The sequence below is a fragment of the Pongo pygmaeus genome, chromosome 6 (genome assembly GCF_028885625.2).
Source record: "Pongo pygmaeus isolate AG05252 chromosome 6, NHGRI_mPonPyg2-v2.0_pri, whole genome shotgun sequence".
Classification (NCBI taxonomy): domain Eukaryota; kingdom Metazoa; phylum Chordata; class Mammalia; order Primates; family Hominidae; genus Pongo; species Pongo pygmaeus.
The window spans coordinates 142,149,296-142,170,925 of record NC_072379.2 but is presented as its reverse complement, the minus strand read 5'-3'; the positions used below and the strand labels follow the sequence as shown (position 1 = coordinate 142,170,925).

Below are 21,630 nucleotides of genomic sequence, written 5' to 3'. Positions count from 1 at the left end.
TTGTCGGTCTGGTGCTCCCCAATTCATGAATTGCTTCTTACTTAAATAAACTCTTTAAAATTTTACTGGGCCTCGTATTTTTTTTTTATACCGAAGAAAGGAGAGAATGAAGAATATTTTAGAAATAAAGGAACTTCATGGGCAGAGTCACAGTACAAGACCAAAGGAGCAGACCAAGGGCAAGATTGCTTGGGGAGTGAAGACTCCCTCCCTCTTCTCCCCTGAGAAGCTGAGATAAAGGGGGAGGAGAAGGCTGGGTGCCCCCCACTGATAAGCAGGCTCCACCCAGAGGCCAGTCCTGTGTGTCTGGGGACAAGGGGAAAGAGCAGCAGAAGTGTCCCTTCTCCAGGATCAAGGAACTGGGACGGGTCAGAAGGGGGACCGTTTCCTGGACCCCAGTCCTCCGAATCAGCTCCTAGAGTGGAATCAGGAAGGATTCTGGAGCCACAGAGGATAGAAAGGTGGTAAGTCCCCTTTTGGAGTCAGAGGCCTAGGGTCGGGGGTGAGGGTGGCTGTGTGCAAATGTCCTGCCCTCACTGGAGGGGAGGAAATGTGAGGCTTACAGAGTAGAAAGTGGGGGAGAGAGGGAGGTAATGGGAGAGGGATTGAGAAATGGCACATTCAGGGGACGGGTTCATTCTGAAACCCATCTGGGAACACTGCTCCGAGATAAAAATATGTGTGTGGGGGCAGGGTAGGCAGCGAGGGTATCAAAATGGCCTGATAACACTCTCTTCAATGCACCATTTCCTGAACCAGCTTCTCTCTCCTCCTTCTCCCTCCACTCACTTCAGGAAGGTGGGAACCAAAGTGAGGAAGAGCCAGGGAACGCAGCCAGGCAGGTGGAATGGGAACTCTCTGGAGCCAAGAGGTAGGTGGCCTCCTCTCCTGGGGCTGGAATATACTGATGTTGTCACTCTGGGCTCTAAAATCCCACAAATACTCATCTCCTAACTGTCTGCTTCATCATCACCCAAAACAGTTGACATTCCTTGTTTTCTCATCTCCCGGGAGTTAAAGTAGGGCTGGGTTTAGGAAGAATTGGGATAATTATTTCTGTATAAAGGGACTGTAGCACTAACAGATTCATTCTCTCTCCCTTCTCCTCCTCTTCTTCCCAACCCTGTCTCTCAACACCCTCCACCTTGTATCTTTCACCTCTTGGTTCCTCCCACAGAGCACTCCAGAAGAGAGGCTGCCCGTGGAAGGGAGCAGGCCGTGGGCAGTGGCCAGGCGGGTGCTGACAGCTATCCTGATTTTGGGCCTACTCCTTTGTTTTTCTGTGCTTTTGTGCTACATCTTCCAGAGCTGTGGCCCTTGTAAGCAAGATCCCAGACCCCCTAACCTAGTCAGCCCTCCCCCAGCCCTGGGACCCGGGCCCAGTCCCTGCTCCTGGGGCTTCTGCCCACCCTGACCCTTGGGGTCCCCATGGTTCTTCCTCCTCCCTGCGTCCTAACCATTTCTTTTTCATCAGCTCCGCACTTAGTTACTCACCTGATGTTCTTTGCCTAGCCCCTTGGGGGAGCCCTGGTCTTTTTGCCTCTTCTTTCCCAGCTCTGAGCTTTTCCCCACAGGCCCCTGTGAGACATCTGTGTGTTTGGATCTCCGGGATCATTACCTGGCCTCTGGGAACACAAGTGTGGCCCCCTGCACCGACTTCTTCGGCTTTGCCTGTGGAAGGGCCAAAGAGACCAATAATTCTTTTCAGCAGCTTGCCACAAAGAACAAAAACCGACTTCGGAAAATATTGGGTGAGGAAAGCAGGGTGGAAGATGCTCTGTGCAAGTGGGTGACTCTGTGCCTAGAACGACCATGACTGCTCCAAACCTTGTGTAGTTGTGGAACAACTGGTTTGCGCTATCCCAGGTGGGATTATACGGATAGATGATTGGAGATGATGGGGGAGTAAAAGAGGCAGGATGGCGGGAGCTGCCTGGGTTTGCTCCTCTCTCACTGTTTCCTGTTGCCTTGCCTTGGGTACCCTTCTTCCATTTATCTTGGTCCCTTTCTGCATTTTTTTCTTTATCTAATTTCCATCTTCTTTGCTTCTCCATGTATCCATAATTACTCCATTCTCTCCAACTTGTCCCTTTTAGCAAGCTCCATCTTTGTTGCTTCCTCCAAATGTTCAGTTTCTATCCTATGCATGGTGTCTTCCTCCACAAGCATCTCCTCAGCACCTCCTGCATTTCAATTCTTTTGTCCGTCACTCTCATTCTCTGACCTCCAAAACCTCTAGTCTCCCAATGACTCCTTGTCAACATTACCCTCTCCCTCTCACCATGCTGGAGCTCCCCTCTCTCACAATGATCTCTTGCTTCTTGCTTCTCCATTGAAACCTTGGACCATGGCAAGCAAGTTGACCTGGAACAAGTGGGATGTTAGAGATGGATGATTGGAGATGATGGATGATGGTGGAATGAAAGGGGTAGGATGGTGGGGTGAGAAGTGAGAGAGGGCTTCATCACTGTGCATAAGAGAAAAACTGGGTAAGTACAAAGGATATGCTGGAAGAAGAGAAGAGCTGAGTTAATTGGCAGTGGAAGTAAAGTTCCTGCAGATGGAGGCTGGAGAGGAAAACTGCCAGGACTGAGAGGAAAACCAGAAGGATGAACTGAAACTGAGTAGGAGGTTGGAAGTGCGTCCCAGGAAGTTGGTGGATGGTGGTGAGGATTTGGGAATAAGAACATAAGATAGACATGCATTTCCAGTGCAAGGGAACCTAAAGAATGTGTTGACACTATCAATTAGAATCTGGGAAAAATAAATGCACCCCTCTGCCCTCCTTTTTTGATGGGGAAAGAGTGGAAGGGGGACTCTCTTTGGGTAAATGGATACTTTCAGTGAAGGCACAGAGGTAAAAAAGAAAAAATATGCTCAGGATAAATTATATTGCCTACAATGGGATGAATAGATATCAGGGGGACTGAGGGTGAAAAGAGTGTTAGATATTAGAGGGTGGATGATTCAGAGAGACTTGCATTTGATTATTGAAGTGTGTTTGTTTCCTGGGATCAATGGATGAGGAGTCTGGACTAGGAGAGTCCTCCCCTGTTTCTTCTCTTTGCTAAAACTTTCCTTATGAGTTTTCTTCTCTCCAAATCCTTTAAGTTCTCTAGTTCCCTGAATTTGTCTAATTTCTTCAATCATTTCTTTTGTCTTTCATTTCTCTTTTTTCTCCTTTGCCCATATCCCACTTATTGCTACCTTTCTCCTTTCTTCCCTGTCTTTTCCTTCTTGGTTTCTTCCCCACATTTCTTTTATTTTCCATATTGTCTTCTTCTCCTCATTCTCTTTCCCTGCTTTCATCATTTCATCAAGTAGATCCATTCCAAATTGGGCAGTCCTCTCATCTTTCTTATTTTCCTCATCTCTATTCCTCCCCCTCCTTCCATATTCTGTGGGAGTCTTTCTTTCCTGTAAGCTCCCTGTCTCCCACCCTCCCTCTTTGCCTCTATACCAGTTGCCACTCCTTTAATTCTCCTCCCGACAAAAAGAGTCAAACTCTGTAAAATATTTGAAAAGATTTATTTTGAGCCGAATATGAGTGACCATGGCCCATGATACAGCCCTCAGAAGATCCTGAGAACATGTGGCTGGGGCGCAGCTTGGTTTTATACATTTTAGAGAGTCATGAGACATCAATCAAATACATTTAAGAAATACATTGGTTTGGTCCAGAAAGGTGGAACAACTCAAAGGGACAGGGCTGGCTTCCAGGCTACAGGTGAATTTAAACATTTCCGGGTTGACAGTTGGTTGAGTTTGTCTAAAGATCTGGAATAGATAGAAAGGGAATGTTCAGGGTAAGATAAAGATTGTAGAGACCGAAGTCCTTTTGAAGTCTTATAGTGGCTGCCCTTAGAGACAATAGGTGACAAATGTTTCCTGTTTAGATCTTCATTAATCAAAAGATCTAGCTATGTTAATGGGATATGTTAATAGCTAATAGAGATTCTTTACAGATGCAAATTTTCCTCCACAAAGAAACAGCTTTGCAGGGCCATTTCAAAATATGGCAAAGAAACATGTTTTGGGGTAAAATATTTTTGTTTTCTTCTTTGTCTCATAATGTTATGCCAGAATCAGGTTAGAAAGTAAATCATGTTACATGGGTCAAATAAAACCCATCTGATGAGAACTTATGATATAGGGCATGACTCCCCAGACCCCTTTGATAGGAATTTGGGGCAAGATAAAAAAAATCAGAGTTTAGTCTTCACTCCCATTCTTCCTTCCTAGAGGCCCAGAATTTCTGGCACCCAGGCTCTGGGGAGGAGAAAGCCTTCCAGTTCTACAACTCCTGCATGGATACACGTGCCATTGAAGCTGCAGGGACTGGTCCCCTCAGACAAGTTATTGAGGAGGTGAGAAAAGTTGGGATATTAACTTTTCTGGATACATAACATATGGGACCAATGCATGCTTAGGGCTGCCATTTTTTTTTCTAGAGGGTGGGTCTTCTTCCTAGGGCCCCCCAGGTTCTAGGACGGAGATGGAGATGGAAATGGTTATGCCCTATGAAAGTATCAGGACCTTGGGAGAAGGCAGATAAAAAAGGATAGATGTGGCTCCCTAGAGGAATCGAAGGGCCCAGGGCAGAGGTCAGGCAATAGCAGCTGTGTAAGAGCCGATCCAGACAATGGGGGATGGGCTCCACAGATCCTTATGCTCAGCCCCCTCTCTCTCCTTTAAAGCTTGGAGGCTGGCGCATCTCTGGTAAATGGACTTCCTTAAACTTTAACCGAACGCTGAGACTTCTGATGAGTCAGTATGGCCATTTCCCTTTCTTCAGAGCCTACCTAGGACCTCATCCTGCCTCTCCACACACACCAGTCATCCAGGTGAGGGATGCACTGGCAAAGACACAGTTGGACCTGGCCTGCCTCCATCTCTAGCCAATCATCCCTTAGAGGAAGGTTGCAGGTTGGGAAGAGAGGACACCTGTGTGTTATAGGAAACAACCCTACCTTAAGGGAAAATTATTGATGTGAAAGTCAGGGACATTAGCTGGGGGTGGGAAATGGAGCAGCAGAGCCAGTGCTGGGAAGACAGAAGTAGGCCTGGTCTTTCTTACTGTTAATCTGTATTAGTCTCAGAGCCCCTTAACCAGTCCTCCTATCTCTAGGATTGCCCTCATTTTATTTACTGTTTATTTTTACTAGAGGGAACTTTTCTAAACCAAGGGCTAACTAACTATGCTACTGTCTGTATTTAAATGCTTGTCAGTGACCCAGTGGCTTGCCAGGTCATCAGAATCTAGTCCCTAATCTTTAGTAAAGCTTTGCAAGCACCTTGTGATCTGACCCCTACACACTTCTCCAGCCTTATCTCCTGTACATTCCTTCTCTCCCTTACCCCCAAGCCATGCTGACTCACTGCTGCTTCCAGGAATATTTCTCAGTTCTTTGCCTATGCTACTCCCTGTGCCTGCAACCATCCCCCACACTGAACCTGGAAAACTTACATGTTTTTCAAATGTTGGCTTTATTATCTCTTCCAGGAAGTCTTCACCGACACCCTAGTTATGAGTTAGGTGAAGCCCTTCTCTCCCTCCTTTCATTTCCTCATGCTCTCAGCATTTATCACTCTGTGTTGAAGATTGTGAGCCACTTAGAACAGGACCATGCTTTATTCACCTTTGTTTCTCAGGACCTATCACAGGGCCAGGTAGCTGGAGGTTTTGCTAGGTATTTGTTGAGTGAGTAACTAAATAAAAACACTGGAGCTATCACTATTGTGGTTAAACAATGTAATGCTATCTGCACATTTGGACCCTACTGTCAAAAGAGCCACAAAATTACCAGAGGATAAGTACAAAAGAAGAATTGATTATCATTATGAGGTGTTCTAAAATTTAGTTCTAAACAGTCTGCTCAGGAGTTTAACTGATGTGGCCTTTGGGGGCCAGTTAAGATCTGGTTAAGGAGAAGCTCAGAGAGGAGAGAATGAGAGAAGGTGAGCTAAGCCAGCCTTGAAACATGGTTAATTCACGCAAGTGGAGGTGAAGCTATGGGGCGTTGGAAATTCTGAGCCAGGGGGAGGACCTGGAATGGTGTGATTCCTCCGTGGAGTCAGTGAGGAGGCTGATCTATTTAGTTGAGGATTTGGGAGGCAAGGTGGGGTGCAGTGAGAGGTAAAAGTGAGACTGAAGACATAAGGTAGAGCCTGATTATTTCTAAGAAGCCAGGCAGAGGTGAAACATTTGACATAATAGAAAAAAAAAAAGAGCTACTGAGGCCATCCAACTGTTATGACAATTGTGTATAGAGCAAATATTTTGATGGTTGTGCATAGAGTCAGCAGTTTTGAAGGTCAGTCTGGGGGTGTTGAGGAAACTAAATGAGCATTTTTGAGGCCCTGAGATAGAGGTAGAAATGGAAAGAAAGAGCCAGGCACAAGGATTTAGGCAACTTCACCCTAGTGATGATAGTCCATGCTGTTTCTAGAGGATTTGGTGACTGATTGGATATAAAGAAAGAAAGTGGGGGATTGCACAGTGATCCCGTTGTTTTGATTTAGTGTGAATGGGAGGAGGGTGATTATCATCAGTGTGGGCCTGGATAGTCTCTTGGGTTAAAAGCAGATAGGAAGAATGGACTACAGAAGGAGAAGTCCAAAGACTGAGGGCAGAAGGGAGCCAGGGAAGAGTGAGTACTGTTGGAGAGATGGGAGCTAGACCAGTATGGTGGGCCACAAAGGAAAGAAAAGGAGCTTCAGGAAGGAGGGGTCAGCTCAGAGAAGAAGGAATGAGAAGACACCCTTGGATACCTAGAGATACTTTCCAAACAGTTATGGCAGTGGACACAGACTGTACGGAGCTTAGGAGGAAGATAAGAAAGTGCAAACAATGGGCATAGATGCTTTTTTGTTCTTTGAACTGTGGACATACAATGTAGCAAAAGGGTCAAGTGAAAGTTTTTTTCGAGACAGAAAGAAAAGTATATGGCTCAAGATAAGAGTGGGATATTGAAATTGGAGAAGAAAAGGGAAAGAGTAGAAGCAAAGATCTTCAGAATAGAATCAAGGGTTCATCAGGGCCAGACTAAGGTGAAATATACATGGTGCTTACCTGGGGTGCTAATTTAAGAAGGTCCCCAAAACTCAGTATCATGATAAATAGTATTTTAATAAATATTCCTAAAACATCAAAATCAATGCAACAATACATGATGAAACAAAATATCAAACTTTTCTTCATAATGAATTTTTTGAAATGAGATTATGCTTTTTTTCCCAAAAAATGGGACAAAATTCTATGTGAATCTTTTTGAAAATACTAATGATTTTTTTTTTTTCAAAATGAATCAAAAATACATTGAGGACTTTTCTTGAACACATCATGATTCTTTTCAAAATTGACTAAAAGTATGTTTTTTTGGGGAAAAAAAGTCCGTGACAAGCAAAGTTTTGAGATTTTATTTATCATACATTTTTGGTAGTAATTTTGATTTTTTAAAATGTTAATTATTGATCTTGATTACTGAGTTTTTTTAAAAAAGAGTTTATTTGAGCAAAGACTGATTTATGAATTGGGCAGCATCCTGAAGCAGTAGAGGTTCAGAGAGCTCCACCCAACAATGTAGGCAGGCAGTATTTACAGAAAGAGGAAGTGACACCCAGAAACAGCTTGATTGGTTACAGCTTAGCAATTGTCTTTAATGGGCATGGTCTGATCACTTGACAGCCTGTGGTTGCCTGAAGATCAGCTGGTATGGCTACTAAGTTAGGTTGCAGTTTGATTACTGAGTTTTTGGTACCTCTTAGATTTTGTACCTGGGACAGGTTCCTCACCTCACTCACTCTGGCCCTGTTCCTGAGACGAGGAATAACTCCTTTTAGGATGCTGATTATTATGCTTCTGCCTTGCTGGGCACACCCACACTGGTGTAATACTCACCATCTCTTCCCATTTTCACATCTAAACTCTTCTTCTCATGCCCCTCAACCCTTAATCCCTCCCTTTCTTTGTACTCTTGCTTCTCTTCTGTCCAATCTTTATGTCCATCTCCCAAGGCCATCTCCCATGGTATATTCCCCACCTCCCCACACCTGCCCTCTCCATCTGCCATGCTCCCTGCTTCTCTCCAGTCTCTCTTGTGTCCAGATAGACCAGCCAGAGTTTGATGTTCCCCTCAAACAAGATCAAGAACAGAAGATCTATGCCCAGGTAAGATGGCACATGGACAAAGGCCCTGCCCTCTGAGGCCAGGAGAAAGGCAGGGACCTCTGGCACCTGTGACTGACATTTCCTTCCTCCAGATCTTTCGGGAATACCTGACTTACCTGAATCAGCTGGGAACCTTGCTGGGAGGAGACACAAGCAAGGTGCAAGAACACTCTTCCTTGTCAATCTCCATCACTTCACGGCTGTTCCAGTTTCTGAGGCCCCTGGAGCAGCGGCGGGCACAGGGCAAGCTCTTCCAGATGGTCACTATCAACCAGCTCAAGGTGCCTGGAACTGGGGGCCAGAAGACTGTGGGCATGAGGACCTTCCTCCCAAACATTACCTCCTTTCCTTCTTCTTCCTAGTGCCCTTAATTCCTTTTCATTCTGTCTCTGGCTCCATCCCCTCCCCCAATTAGCCTCTTCTCTTCTTTTTCTCACACCCAAGGGGAAGCCCTTTCCCCTTCCTTCTCTTTTCCTTTTCCCCCTCAGCTTTGTGTCCCTCCTCTAAGGAAATGGCCCCTGCCATCGACTGGTTGTCCTGCTTGCAAGCGACATTCACACCGATGTCCCTGAGCCCCTCTCAGTCCCTCGTGGTCCATGACGTGGAATATTTGAAAAACATGTCTCAACTGGTGGAGGAGATGCTGCTAAAGCAGAGGTTCGCCCCAGGTGGGATTGGGGAGATCATGGAAATGGAGGAGAGCCTGAGCACCGTAGATCTTGGGGGCAAAGGAAACCTTGGGGAAGGCAGGCTGGTAAGGGCCTCCCAGGAGGATAAGAGGAACTTGCCACCTGTGGGGGCAGAGAAGCGTGGGGTGGGTGGCACAGAAAGGACGGAGGGATCAAGAAGGATGTGTCTTGGGAGCACGAGTAAGGGAGGATACACACGACATGAAGAACGCAGGGTCAGCCAAGACATGGGGTTTCCTGAGAGTAGAACACCAGCCAGTCAAGAGCCTCTGAGCTGTAGAAGATGCTGGAAGACCCAGACACAGAAGACAGTTAAGTGTATGTATGTCTTTTTAGCAGCTGAGGACTGTGGGCAGGAGAAGGAGGCACATGAGATGAGGAGATGAAGATGGTGAAGGCTGGGGATGCTTAGGGGAAGAAAGGAAGAGGAGGGGCCATTCCTCAGGTGTGGTGTGAAGATTCTGGAGCTCTTATGGGAAACAATGTCTAAGAACATTTCTGCTGGTATCAGGAAATCGAGGGGGTGTTGGGGTTGGGGACATGAAAGAGTGGCTCTTTGTTGGGCTCTCTGCCTCCCTTGATACCTGGGTGGTTACCACCTGAAAGCAGTGGCTTTCTTCCAGGGGCTTGGACCTAAGGGCCTTCTTCATGGTGGCAGCAGCATCTAGAAATCCTTTTTGAGGGAGGTAGCTGCCCATTTACATGGCAGTGAGCAGGCTTACAAAAGGGTGCAATGCAGCCCTGGCAAGAGCATTGCCAGTGGAGCACAGAGCAGTCACAGAGACCAGCTTACTTATGCTTATGAGATACATCTGAGGATAACCTGAGATATCTTGACTGTGGAAGCAGAATCTGTTTCATGACATGAGTCCAGACTCCATCTAGCCCAGAATTTTCTTTCCCTGTGACTTTGAAGGCTGCCTCTTCGTCTAGTTTCTTTTACTAAGGAGCTAGATCCCACCCCAACCTACATCATGAAAAGCTCTTTTTGACTTGGGTGCATGTTAAAACAGTTATTAATACAGAGGAGAAGGAGCTGCCTTCAGGAGTATCAAGGTGACTTACACAAGGAGAAGCTCTTCTTGAAGCATCCCCAGATTCCTGGGGTATATGTGTGGGTCTCTTTTGTCTCCATAGGGACTTTCTGCAGAGCCACATGATCTTAGGGCTGGTGGTGACCCTTTCTCCAGCCCTGGACAGTCAATTCCAGGAGGCACGCAGAAAGCTCAGCCAGAAACTGCGGGAACTGACAGAGCAACCACCCATGGTGAGGAGAGGAGCCGGTGTATTTGTCCAGATACTCGAAAGGAGTATCTACTCTTTTGAGGGGTAAATGTTGGCATCTCTCTCTCAGGGAGGGGGCCACGATGGTAGATGCCCCTTCATGTCTTGGCTTTCCATAGAAGCAGGCAAGTTGGACAGACAAAATTTAACTTGAAAACCAAGATGCCACGCACGTGCCAGACCTTCAGGCACATATCTCCCAGCCTGACTACCTCTCTGGCTTCTTGCTGGGTGTTTGAGCTCAAATATAAAACTCTGATATTATCAAAACTGCCCTTTCTTTGTCATGACACTTACACTATTTGGTCAGGACAACTTGGACTTAGAGCTTACAATTTATTGGGATGAGAGAGAGATATGTTACGCAGTGGCCTTCCTTATGTCTAGTTGATTCCGTGTTCAAACGTGCTTCACAAAGAGTTTATCTCTGACATCCAGTGGGATCCATTGGGCCACATGTAGACTTTGTGGCACAGATGTGGATATATCTAAGGAGGGGCCTGGGTAGAAAATGCACTTCACTAACCAGAGTCTATTTATTACATAAGATGCAGAGATGCTCCTTTGCTGAGAATCTTGAAATCCGAAGTTGGATATATCCAAATGCAAGCAGAAGAGTCTAGTACATTGGATACATCCCAACCTCAGTGAAGGCCTCAGTTTAGTCTTAAAAATCACTGGATTTTTTTTCTTAGTAATTTGTGGGCCATTTCCCTGCCTTGGAGAAACTCTCTGCTTTGGCAACCTAAAATTGCTGTGGAATTCAGAGAAGAAAAAGGTATTCACAGGGACTGGAATGTAGTTATTGCTTATCAAGAGCTAATGATGTGCAAGACCCTCTTTGAAATCCTTTAGATCTATTAGCTGATTTAATCTTTACAATTCCATGAGGTACCATGGATGCCATTTGGTTCCTATTTTAAAGAGGAGGAAACAGAGGCACGAAAGATAAGGAAGTTGCTCAGGTATGACAGTAAGTTAGTGGGGTGAGGATTTGAACCCTGGCAGTCTGGCTCCAGGATCTGTGTTGTTTACTCGTTGTGCTAAAAAAGCAGTCTTCCTGAGGAGCATCACTTGAGTTGGAGAGTCGCCAAGAAGCTTCTGCCCAGCTTTTCTCTTGATTCAGATGAAGCAGACCAGAGCCCCAAGTTATCTTAATTGGAGTTGCTACAAAATCCTGGCAACAAACAGCTACCTATAAATGCCAGCACCATGGCCTCATGGCACTTCTTGGAGGCTGTAAGAGTGCTAATGTCGAGGCTCAGGCTTAAAGAATGCAGAAGGCTTAGATGTCCTGAAGCCGTTTTCTTTTCCATTAGGGCACATAATTGTCCTTGGGCTTAAAAGCTGAACTAATCTCTGCCAACAAATAGTTGTGTGACCTTGGGAAAGCCACTTCCCCTTTCTGGAACAATAGTATAAAAGATGGCACTTAATAATAATGATAATAGCTGATATACATGGAGTAGTCACTGTCTGTCATCACTTAGGACAGGTTATTCATTTAAATCTTCCAGAAACACTTGGAGGTTTTTAATCCCCATTTCGCAGATGCAAAAATAGGTTCAGAAAGGTCAAGAAACTTTCCCAAGACCACACAGTTCACAAGTAAATGAACAGACTCCAAAACAGATGTTTTGGCTCATAAAGTCATGTTTTTAACCACACACTGTACAGGATTGAGAAACAAGTAGGTGCTACAAACAAAGGTTAGAAAACTTTTTTATAAAGGGCAAGATAGTAAATATTGACTTCATGATCCATAAGTGGTTGGTGTTACAAACTACTCAACTCTGTCCCTGTAGTGCAAAAACAACTGTACACTAAGTAAATGCTGTGTTCTCAGGGGATCCTGGTTTAGACAGCAGATATTCTTGGAATTCCCAAGAGGGAGAGATCAGGGAGCATTTGAAGGATCAGTGGCATCTCTGTGCAGGAGGCGGAACTGACAAAATGTCTAGAGAGAGGAAGGAGTTTTCTGGTGAAGAAAGGGGTATCAACTAATGGGGACAGGGCAGGAAGCAGGCTGGCTAAAACTTGGTGCAGGGTGAGAAATCCTCCTGGTGGCTCTGGCTGAGAGGAGAAGACTAGGCTTGCTGTGTCCACTGATGCCCCTGGAGCGTGCTCCAGGTGTTTGAGAATCAGCAAGGAAACCAGGGCACCTGGATCAGAGTGACTAGGAAAATAGTGGGGAGGGAATCAGAGCAGGAAGGAGAGTACCATACAAGGTCTAGTAGGTCTGGTAGGACTTTTGCTTCTCTCTGTATGAAATAAAGACATGCAGAGGGATTTATCTCATTTACGTTTTAAAATAACATATTTTAAGGTTAGCAATGGGATGTCCTGATGCTGAGTGATGTGAGAGGGAGAATGGAATCAAAGACATCACCTAGAGTTTGGCCTTGATATGATCGAAATGTTTGGTTCTATTCAGTGGCCATTAATCACCGACTTCTGATCATATTCTTTTGAATGAATTATAATTTACAGTGCCCTTATACAGAAAGATTTCTAAATCTCATTATTGGACCATCTTTGGATGATTAGTTTTGAATAGAGTTATAGTCAATGAAAATGGCTGTTAAGTCAGGTTTTCTTTTATGAAACTTGGGAAGGTGGGTTTTGAGAAGTAAAAGCAGAACTTCACATTTGTGATGATTAAATGTGAATGATTTATATTCAGCCCAACATCTCAATTTATTCAGGTCTTCCAGCTTTGGATCATTTGCAATTTTATTCAGTGTATCTTCGTCCAGACTACTGTTAAGATCCTGAAGGGAGAAGGGCATCGGGTCAGGTTATTGAAGACCTAGCTATGGATTTATGCATTCATTTATGTAACAAACATTTACTGAGAACCTAGTGTACTTCAGGTACTTCTCCAGGCACTTGGAATGCAGCAATGAACAAAACAGACAAATAAATAATCCTGCCTTCAGCCACATATCCTGGTGAAGGAAGAAAAACAATAAACAAACTAATAAAATAATAAAATATGTTAGGGGTGTTATGAAGAAAAGCAAAACAGGAAATGAGGAAAGGAAATGCTAAGTGAGTGGTAGTTAGGATTCTTAGCAGGAATGTCACTGGATGTCAAGTTAACTTGAAATCATTCACCATTGATGTTTACTTTTGATTCAGCCAGATGAGACTCCACTCAAATTGCACTATCATTCAACATCAGTTTCTCTATCTAATTCACTAGGACTCAATCTGTGTTTTTCAAACCTGGCTAAATCAAGATAATGCCAACAGAGTGGGGTAGTGCCTTAGAGTACTTGAAAGGTATTATTTCACCTGATCCCCAAACCTGTGAGGAAGGTAGACTAGATATTGTTTTCATTTTGACAACTGGTGTCACTGAACCACAGGGGTTTAAGTTAATAACTCAAACTTAGTAAAGTGCTAATACTCTGTTCAGTGGTAGGATGGTAGTGGTGCTTGAGGATGTATTTCATCTATAGATGTGTTTTGTTAGCCTGTAGAATCTTTTGCAAACTTTGAATTAATCATCAACATTCAAAAACTAGGATATGGCATGCCAGCATTCAGGCTTCCAGTGTGTGTGTGTGTGTGTGTGTGTGTGTGTATGTGTGTGTCTGTGTGTGTGTCTTTGAAGCTTGGGAAACACTGGGCTAGCCTTCTCCTGTGGCGACAACTGACTGTTGCTACATGGCACAGCTTGGGGCTGGGTGCGCTCTCTGTAGCCCCACCACGACCTGTAGCTCTGATGTTGCACTGCTGTTCTCTGTTATGCCTCTGCATGGCCCCTGTTGGAGTTTGCGGCTTCCGGTCTTTCATATGCCTCAGTTACATAAGCCTTTTAGCCAGAGGAATTTTTCTTATTTTGGCATTATTTTTCTTCAGTGATCCTATCGTAGCCCTTAGTAGTTACACATTATTTTCCAAGTGTTAAAAAACTGTTTAATGATTTGTTCTACAATTTTGTTTAGAAATTAACATTAAGGATTCCTGGTTGGCTTGTAATCCCTAAAATTTCCTTTCATCCTATAGAAGATTGGTCAAATTTTTGCTTCCCTCTGGACTCTTAGAATCTGTCCTGATTTCTATCGTTTCTCAAATACTATCTGTGGTTCTGAGGTTATATATGCAACTTTTTTTTTTTTGGTGCCCTAAAGTTAGTCCACTGAGTTTCATTATCTTGGGTTTGAAGTATTTCTTCTATCGTTTATATTTTGGAGACTTTTTTTCTCTAATTCTATTTCTCTCCCTCTCTTTCTAACTCTCCCTTTGCAGTCAACGTGGTATACACTACCATTCCACATCTTGAGAGAGAGCTGTAGTAGTGGTCTGAGGTGGTGATTGTATTCTCCAGTAGTCAGGTCCCACGGCAAAGCATGTTGGAGAAATGATCAGGCTCCAGCAAAGGGCATCAGGAAACAAATCAAGAATGAGAAGGGGTGAGAAGGGTAGGCAGATCCACACTTACAAGCTCAAGTGGGCACCCTGCTGATGCTGGTTGCTGCTGCAGGTGTAGCAACTGTCTGATAAGAGGTATTCCTGGAGCCAAGCTTGTCCAGCAGAATGTGGCTGGCAGATTCTCAACTTGGCCCATAATTGCTTTCAGACCCGGACATCCTTTTAGTTCCTGTTGTTTCAGAGCTCCAACTCATGCAGCATGAGAAGAATCTGAGCCTCTTCTCTTTATCAGAGACAAGGTTGGCTGGGTGCGGTGGCTCATGCCTGCAATCCCAGCACTTTGGGAGGCCAAGGCAGATGGACCACTTGAGCCCAGAAGTTTGAGACCAGCCTGGCCAACATGGCAAAACTCCATCTCTGGTGGTAGTCACCTGTCATCCCAGCTACTTGGGAGACCGAAGCAGAAGACTCACTTGAACCCGGGAGGTGAAGGTTGCAGTGAGCCGAGATCGCACCACTGCACTCCAGCCTGGGTCACAGAGTGAGACTCTGTTACAAAATAAAAATAAAAGTAAAACTGAAAATAAGAGACAAGGTTAGCAGACCTCAAGATGCAATAGAACACAGATGTGGGCAGCCAGGCCTGCAGCAACCTCCAAAATGATAACCTCTTTAACTGGTGGGTTTGGGAGTTTCTTCTTCATTGACTACCAGACTGGCCTCTTTGGTCTGTTTCCTCTAGTGGGATGCACATAAACCCCCTCCATTCCCAGGACCAGCCTAGCTCCTGCAGGGACAGTATTAGTGGCAGCCTTCCTACCTTTCCTGTGGGCAGGTCTTTGGGAAGTAAAAAAATCACAGGAATAAAGTTTTGAGGCTTCATCCTGCCTAACCCAAATTAGCATATTAACTGTTATTTATCAATTCCAGCTCAGCTTTCCCTCAGGCCAGCTACCTCCTCCTGTCCCTGGGTTCCTTGAGTGTGTGTCTCCATTTACCGTGTCATCTCCGGGTTTATGCCTTGGTCAAGTTTTTAAAGCCATGCAAGCCCACCGCCAAGACCTTCTCAGCGTCTGTCTCTTCTGTTTCTCATTCTTGAGGTCCTCAGCTGGCACTGCCCTCTTGGATGTTTGTCCATGGCCTCCTGCCTCTACAGTGAAAGCTTCCACCTTCCTGTTCTATTCTCTCCTCTCTGACTTGGCTGGAAGTCTTCCAGCTCTATGAATTTGTACACGGAGTCTTGTCTTGTGTCCTCTTTTCCTAGCAAACAATATGGCATCTAAAACCCAGTTCTACTCTGATAATTTTTTCTTTCTAAGATGCTACAGTACGCTACACCATGCCCACCTGGAGAGAGGATAAGGGTGATGGTGGTAGGACAGAATCTCCATCCGCAATCTCCGTTTTGAGCAAAGAAGCATGGAGGATGGGAGTCATTGCTGGGACCCCGGAGTAGAGTGGTGGTGGGGGAACAGGGGGAACATCAGACTGCTGAGGTATGAGGTTTGGGTTCTCATCTTCTTCCCAGGAGACTTTTGAAACCCCAGAATGATGCCTCCTAGAGACCTTGCTGTCAAATTCAATAGGCAATAACATGAAGGATTTACTCAGCCAGGCTCATGAGACCAGCTCTGAGGAAGATGTGCTTTTTTTGTACTGATTGGTGATATGTGTCACCCTAAGGGATAGTAAAAAGATGAAACCCAGAAAGTCCAGTCAAAAGAGCACCCTCTGGGAATGAAGATCTAGTGAAGACTGGGGAGACAGATGAGGAAGGAGTCCTGAACAGGAGCCACTCATTCCAGCTTTGTCTCCATAGCCTGCCCGCCCACGATGGATGAAGTGCGTGGAGGAGACAGGCACGTTCTTCGAGCCCACGCTGGCGGCTTTGTTTGTTCGTGAGGCCTTTGGCCCGAGCACCCGAAGTGCTGTATGTGAGAGCTTTTCCCAGCCCACATCCCTCCACCCCTTCCTACCCAACCCAGCCTTCCCTCTTCTATTAACTTTGACTTTCTCAATGGTGTGTGTGATTGGGGAATTGGGCAGTCAGAGAGAGAAGGGCCACTGAGAGAGGGAACCCAAAAGCCTGCTCCATCCCTGGTGTGGAAACAGTTCAGCTTCAGGCCACGAATTCTCCATGACATGCTCTCACTTGGACAAGTCACCCAACTTTCCTGGTCTTGTGTTTCTTCAACCATCAAATGAGAAAATCGAGCCAGGCTCGGTGGCTTATGCCTGTAATCCCAGCACTTTGGGAGGCTGAGATGGGCAGATCACCTGAGGTCAGGAGTTCAAGACCAGCCTGACCAACATGGAGAAACCCCATCTCTACTAAAAATACAAAATTAGCCGGGCATGGTGGCGCATGCCTGTAATCTCAGCTACTCGGGAGGCTGAGGCAGGAGAATCGCTTGAACCCGGGACGCAGAGGTTGCAGTGAGCCGAGATCATGCCATTGCACTCCAGCCTGGGCGACAAGAGTGAAACTCCATCTCCAAAAAAAAAAGGAAAATTGAACACTATCATCTCTAAGGCTCCTCCCTGTTATAGCTAAGATTTTTTTAACAACACATGACATGACATCAGAACAGATGACATAATCTTGAAGACAGCAAATACATCAAATAAATCACCACTGAGTACTTTCTGAGTACCTACCACATGCCTGGGACCCTTTCTAGAACTTTGCATGAACTGCGTCATTTAGTTCCTATTATTATCCTGATTTTATACAAGAGGGAACTGAAGCAAAGAGAGGTTAAGTGACTTGCCCAAGGTCACACAGTTACCAAAAAGCAGAGACAGGGTTTGAACTCAGGCATTCTGATGCCAGAGCCCAGGCTCTCGATATTGCCTTTCATTTCCCTCCAAGAAAGGAGTTACATGAGATGGCAGGTGGCCAGGGAAGCAGTGAGTACACACTCACGTTGTGAAGCCAGGGAGACTTGTGGGGGACTTGCTGGGAAGCTGAAGAGCTCAGGAGGATGAGGAGAGGGAGTGGACGGTTTAAAAAAGACAGTGTGAGAACAAGAGCCCTGAGCCAGAGGAGAAAATGACAGCCATCTCCTCCCTCTGATTTCTGAGAGGTGTTCCTGCCCCCAGGAGTGAGGACACTGTCTTTCTCCCGCATCAGGCTATTTCCCCATGGAAAGGAACTATATCTCCCTGATGGTCCTCACGGATGGCCAGGGCCCACCTTCCCTTTGTGGGCTTGGCACTGCCTTCCTTTCTCCACAGATCCTTTAGTTGCTTTAGTTGAGCTGCTCCTCTAGCAGCAGCTCCAGCCCAGGCAGCTCCTTGGGGCCAAGGCCTTTTCCAAGGGTCAGAAGCTGTGGGCAGGGCCAGGCTGAGGCCTCTCCTGATCCCGTCCCCCTGTTCCCGGACCTCACTCCCCCAGGCCATGGAATTATTCACTGCGATCCGGGATGCCCTCATCACTCGCCTCAGAAACCTTCCCTGGATGAACGAGGAGACCAAGAACATGGCCCAGGACAAGGTCAGGCCAGGCGTCCTGGCTGGTGTGGGAGCCTGTGCAGGGAATAGAGTATTGGACCAAGTGAGATGGGGACTGGAAGCAAATGCCAAAGGCCCCCCCAGGCACATGCTAAGTAGGGAAGCCATGGGCTGTATACTCACACTGGCAACAATGTGAGAGGCTGGGACAGGGCAACGAGTGGGAGAAATTCCCCCTGGTAGACTCGGAGAGTGTTCCTACCCCCTTCTGTGTCTCTCTCCAGGTTGCTCAACTGCAGGTGGAGATGGGGGCTTCAGAATGGGCCCTGAAGCCAGAGCTGGCCCGACAAGAATACAACGATGTGGGTCCCTGTATTTTCCAGCTCCTTCTCAGTCCTTGACTTCTCCTCACTTCTCTGACCCTCCTGTCTTTGTTGGACAATCAGATTTCCCTGGGTGACTCAGCTCTGTCCTTACCCTGGTGCTGGCTGGGGTTGATGGGGAAATATCCACACTGTACGTCTTGCTGGCAGAAGAACAGAATCTTTTCAGGTCCCAACGCGTGTGCCAACACACATACGTGCATCCTGTGACTTGTCTGGGCATGTTCATCTGTGTGCTGATATGTGTAAAGCCTGTGGGCTGTGTAGTGATGCCATTGGGCTGCTTTCTCCTAATCCCTGGATGCCTGCCTGTCAGGGCTTGCCTATTTGGGGTCAAATGGTCCCATTGGTGTTTGTCAGCATGCATCTATAGAAGTCTCTGTGTGCCCAAGTCACCTCCTGCCTCTTCCCCAGATACAACTTGGACCGAGCTTTCTGCAGTCTGTCCTGAGCTGTGTCCGGTCCCTCCGAGCTAGAATTGTCCAGAGCGTCTTGCAGCCTTGCCCCCAACACAGGTATGAGAGCAGGGGAGACACAGGCACTCCATCCCAGAGAGACCCATCCATGATTCATAGGAAAGGAAGCCAGGGCTCAGGGCAGGCAGCATGAACAGTAACGGTAGTTGGGAGGGACTGTGTAGGTCTCGGGGTGGCAGGGCAATACGTGGTGGGGGCTGGAGTTCACAAGTCCTCTTCCCACAGGTGGAAGGTGTCCCCTTGGGAGGTCAATGCTTACTATTCGGTATCTGACCATGTGGTAGTCTTTCCAGCTGGACTCCTCCAACCCCCATTCTTCCACCCTGGCTATCCCAGGTATGGGTCACTCTGTGAGGGTAGGTAGGGAGTTTCCCAAGAGGGGCCGACAGGTTTTATGATGGATGGGACTTACGGTTGGAGAATTGGGGTCACAAATGCTGAGAGATTCTGGGGGTCAAACAAGCCCTTGTCTCCCTAGAGCCGTGAACTTTGGCGCTGCTGGCAGCATCATGGCCCACGAGCTGTTGCACATCTTCTACCAGCTCTGTGGGTAACAGGGGCCACTGGGAGGTGGGATTATAGGGAACCTAAGGGAAGTCCACAAGGGAGGCCTGGAGGGGAAAGGGAGGTTATTTGAGGGTTTGAGATGGGGCAGTCCTGGGAACTTTGCCATGCTCCTGGGAGCTGGTTCAGTCTGCGGTACCACCCACATCCTCACCTCGGCAGCACCAACCCTGTGTTCTCTTACCGTATGTTCTTTTGTCCCATTTTCAACAGTACTGCCTGGGGGCTGCCCGGCCTGTGACACCCATGCCCTCCAGGAAGCTCGCCTGTGCCTGAAGCGCCATTATGCTGCCTTTCCATTACCCAGTGGAACCTCCTTCAATGACTCCCTCACATTCTTGGAGAACGCTGCAGACGTTGGGGGGCTAGCCATCGCGCTGCAGGTATGCAAGCATCAAGGGCCACAGTTTATGTGTACTGGCAGACTAGAAAACATGTCCTCAAGTTTTCCTTCCACCATTCCTGACGCAAGTACAGTTGCATGGCTTTCTGCCCTTCGCATCCCCACTGAACAGATGGCAACTTGGGGATCCCCCTCCTACCCCAGAGATCCTCCGTTTTAGGACATCTATAGGTCTTCTGGGAAGTACTCTTTCTTCTGGCTCAGATCAATTTGTCAGTGCAGAACCAGTGAGCAAGGGCCATGGGTTTTGGGTACTGTGTGGAGGGACTTTCAAATGGCCACAAGTCTAGAGCCTGAGGGCCCTTCTCCACCCACCCCTACCCAGGCATACAGCAAGAGGCTGTTACGGCACCGTGGGGAGACTGTCCTGCCCAGCCTGGACCTCAGCCCCCAGCAGATCTTCTTTCGAAGCTATGCCCAGGTAGGCAGCGGCCACCTCCCGCCACAGCTTGCTTTATGTCAGTTGAATGCCTTATTACTGAAGCTCATGGAACTCCCCTCCTCAGACACTCCATCAAATACCCCAAACCCTCTTCTGCAGATGTCCTCACTGTTACCTTTTCTCTTCCCTCCCTACCCCTTGGAATCACCCCTCAGATGACTACAGGTTCTTCTACCTAATTCAGCACCCCCACAACTCAAAAGGTAGAAAAAACTCTATTCCCAGGTTCCTCCAGGAGAGGAGGAGACCAACTTTTTTTTTCCTGTCATACCCCCAAAATACAGATGCCTTAAAAATGAGCCTGTGTTTGGGCGCAGTGGCCCACACCTGTAATCCTGGCACTTTGGGAGGCTGAGGTGGGCGGATCACTTGAGATCAGGAGTTTAAGACCAGCCTGGCCAATATGGTGAAACCCCGTCTCTACTAAAAATACAAAACTTAGCTGGGCTTGGTGGCGGGCGCCTGTTATCCCAGCTACTTGGGAGGCTGAGGCATGAGAATCGCTTGAATCTGGGAGGTGGAGGTTGCAGTGAGCCAGGATCATGCCACTGCACTCTAGGCTGGGTGGTAGAGCAAGACTCAGTCTCAAAAAAAAAAAAAAAAAAAAAAGCCTGCAACAGGCTGACTGTGTGCCACATTCCTCTTCAGACACCTGACCTTAGGCGTTGGTGCCCACTTGACATCACCTCCTTAAGTACTCTGTGCTCCCTCAACAGACTCAGGTGGCAGGTCTTCAACATGCTTAGATTAGACTTCACCCCAGAGCTCCTGCGCTAGACCCTGCCTCTCTGTCATTGATAAATGGTATCATTACACAGCCCAGGCCCTCCTCCTGGACTCCTATTGCCAGATTAAATGAACTATACATTTCAAATGCTCCATGTGGCCCTTGGAGCACTTGATCCCCTGTTCCCCTCTTTGTCTGCTGTCCCTGATCACCCCCTGTCACCAGGTCAGCTTTGTCCTGTGGACCCTCCGCCTTCAATGACCTCTCTTCCTGCTCAGGTGATGTGTAGGGAGCCCAGCCCCCAGGACTCTCACGACACTCACAGCCCTCCACACCTCCGAGTCCACGGGCCCCTCAGCAGCACCCCAGCCTTTGCCAGATATTTCCGCTGTGCACATGGTGCTCTCTTGAACCCCTCCAGCCGCTGCCAGCTCTGGTAACTTGGCTACCAAAGATGCCACAGCACAGAAATATCGACCAACACCTCCCTGGTCACATCCATGGAATCAGAGCAAGATTTCCTTTCCGCTTCTGTTCCAAAAATAAAAGCTGGCACTTGGCTTCCGCTTGTCTCTTAATGACTTGTTCCTGCTATGTTCTATGCCTAGAAGTCATTAACTGCACGGGAGAAAAATACCCTGAAGTTAGAAAAGATAAGA

General features: G+C 46.9%; 1 protein-coding gene across 2 annotated transcripts; it reads left to right on the top strand.

Moving 5' to 3' along the window:
* The first annotated feature begins 294 nt into the window (after nt 1-294).
* On the top strand, nt 295-21,536 carry KEL (Kell metallo-endopeptidase (Kell blood group)). 2 transcript variants are annotated; one of them, XM_054493670.2, is made up of 19 exons: nt 295-464; nt 795-871; nt 1,178-1,319; nt 1,575-1,751; nt 4,243-4,367; nt 4,698-4,844; nt 8,108-8,170; nt 8,263-8,451; nt 8,679-8,827; nt 9,997-10,126; nt 16,343-16,453; nt 17,921-18,019; nt 18,261-18,338; nt 18,774-18,874; nt 19,061-19,171; nt 19,314-19,381; nt 19,613-19,782; nt 20,128-20,223; nt 21,250-21,536. In XM_054493670.2, the coding sequence occupies exons 2-19, from the start codon at nt 848-850 to the stop codon at nt 21,409-21,411; spliced, it is 2,142 nt and encodes a 713-aa protein (XP_054349645.1). In that variant the 5' UTR covers nt 295-464; nt 795-847; the 3' UTR covers nt 21,412-21,536. The 2 variants fall into 2 exon arrangements, with proteins under 2 accessions (XP_054349645.1, XP_054349646.1); XM_054493671.2 differs by lacking the exon at nt 19,061-19,171 and having other exon boundaries at nt 314-464.
* The last annotated feature ends 94 nt before the right edge of the window (nt 21,537-21,630 follow it).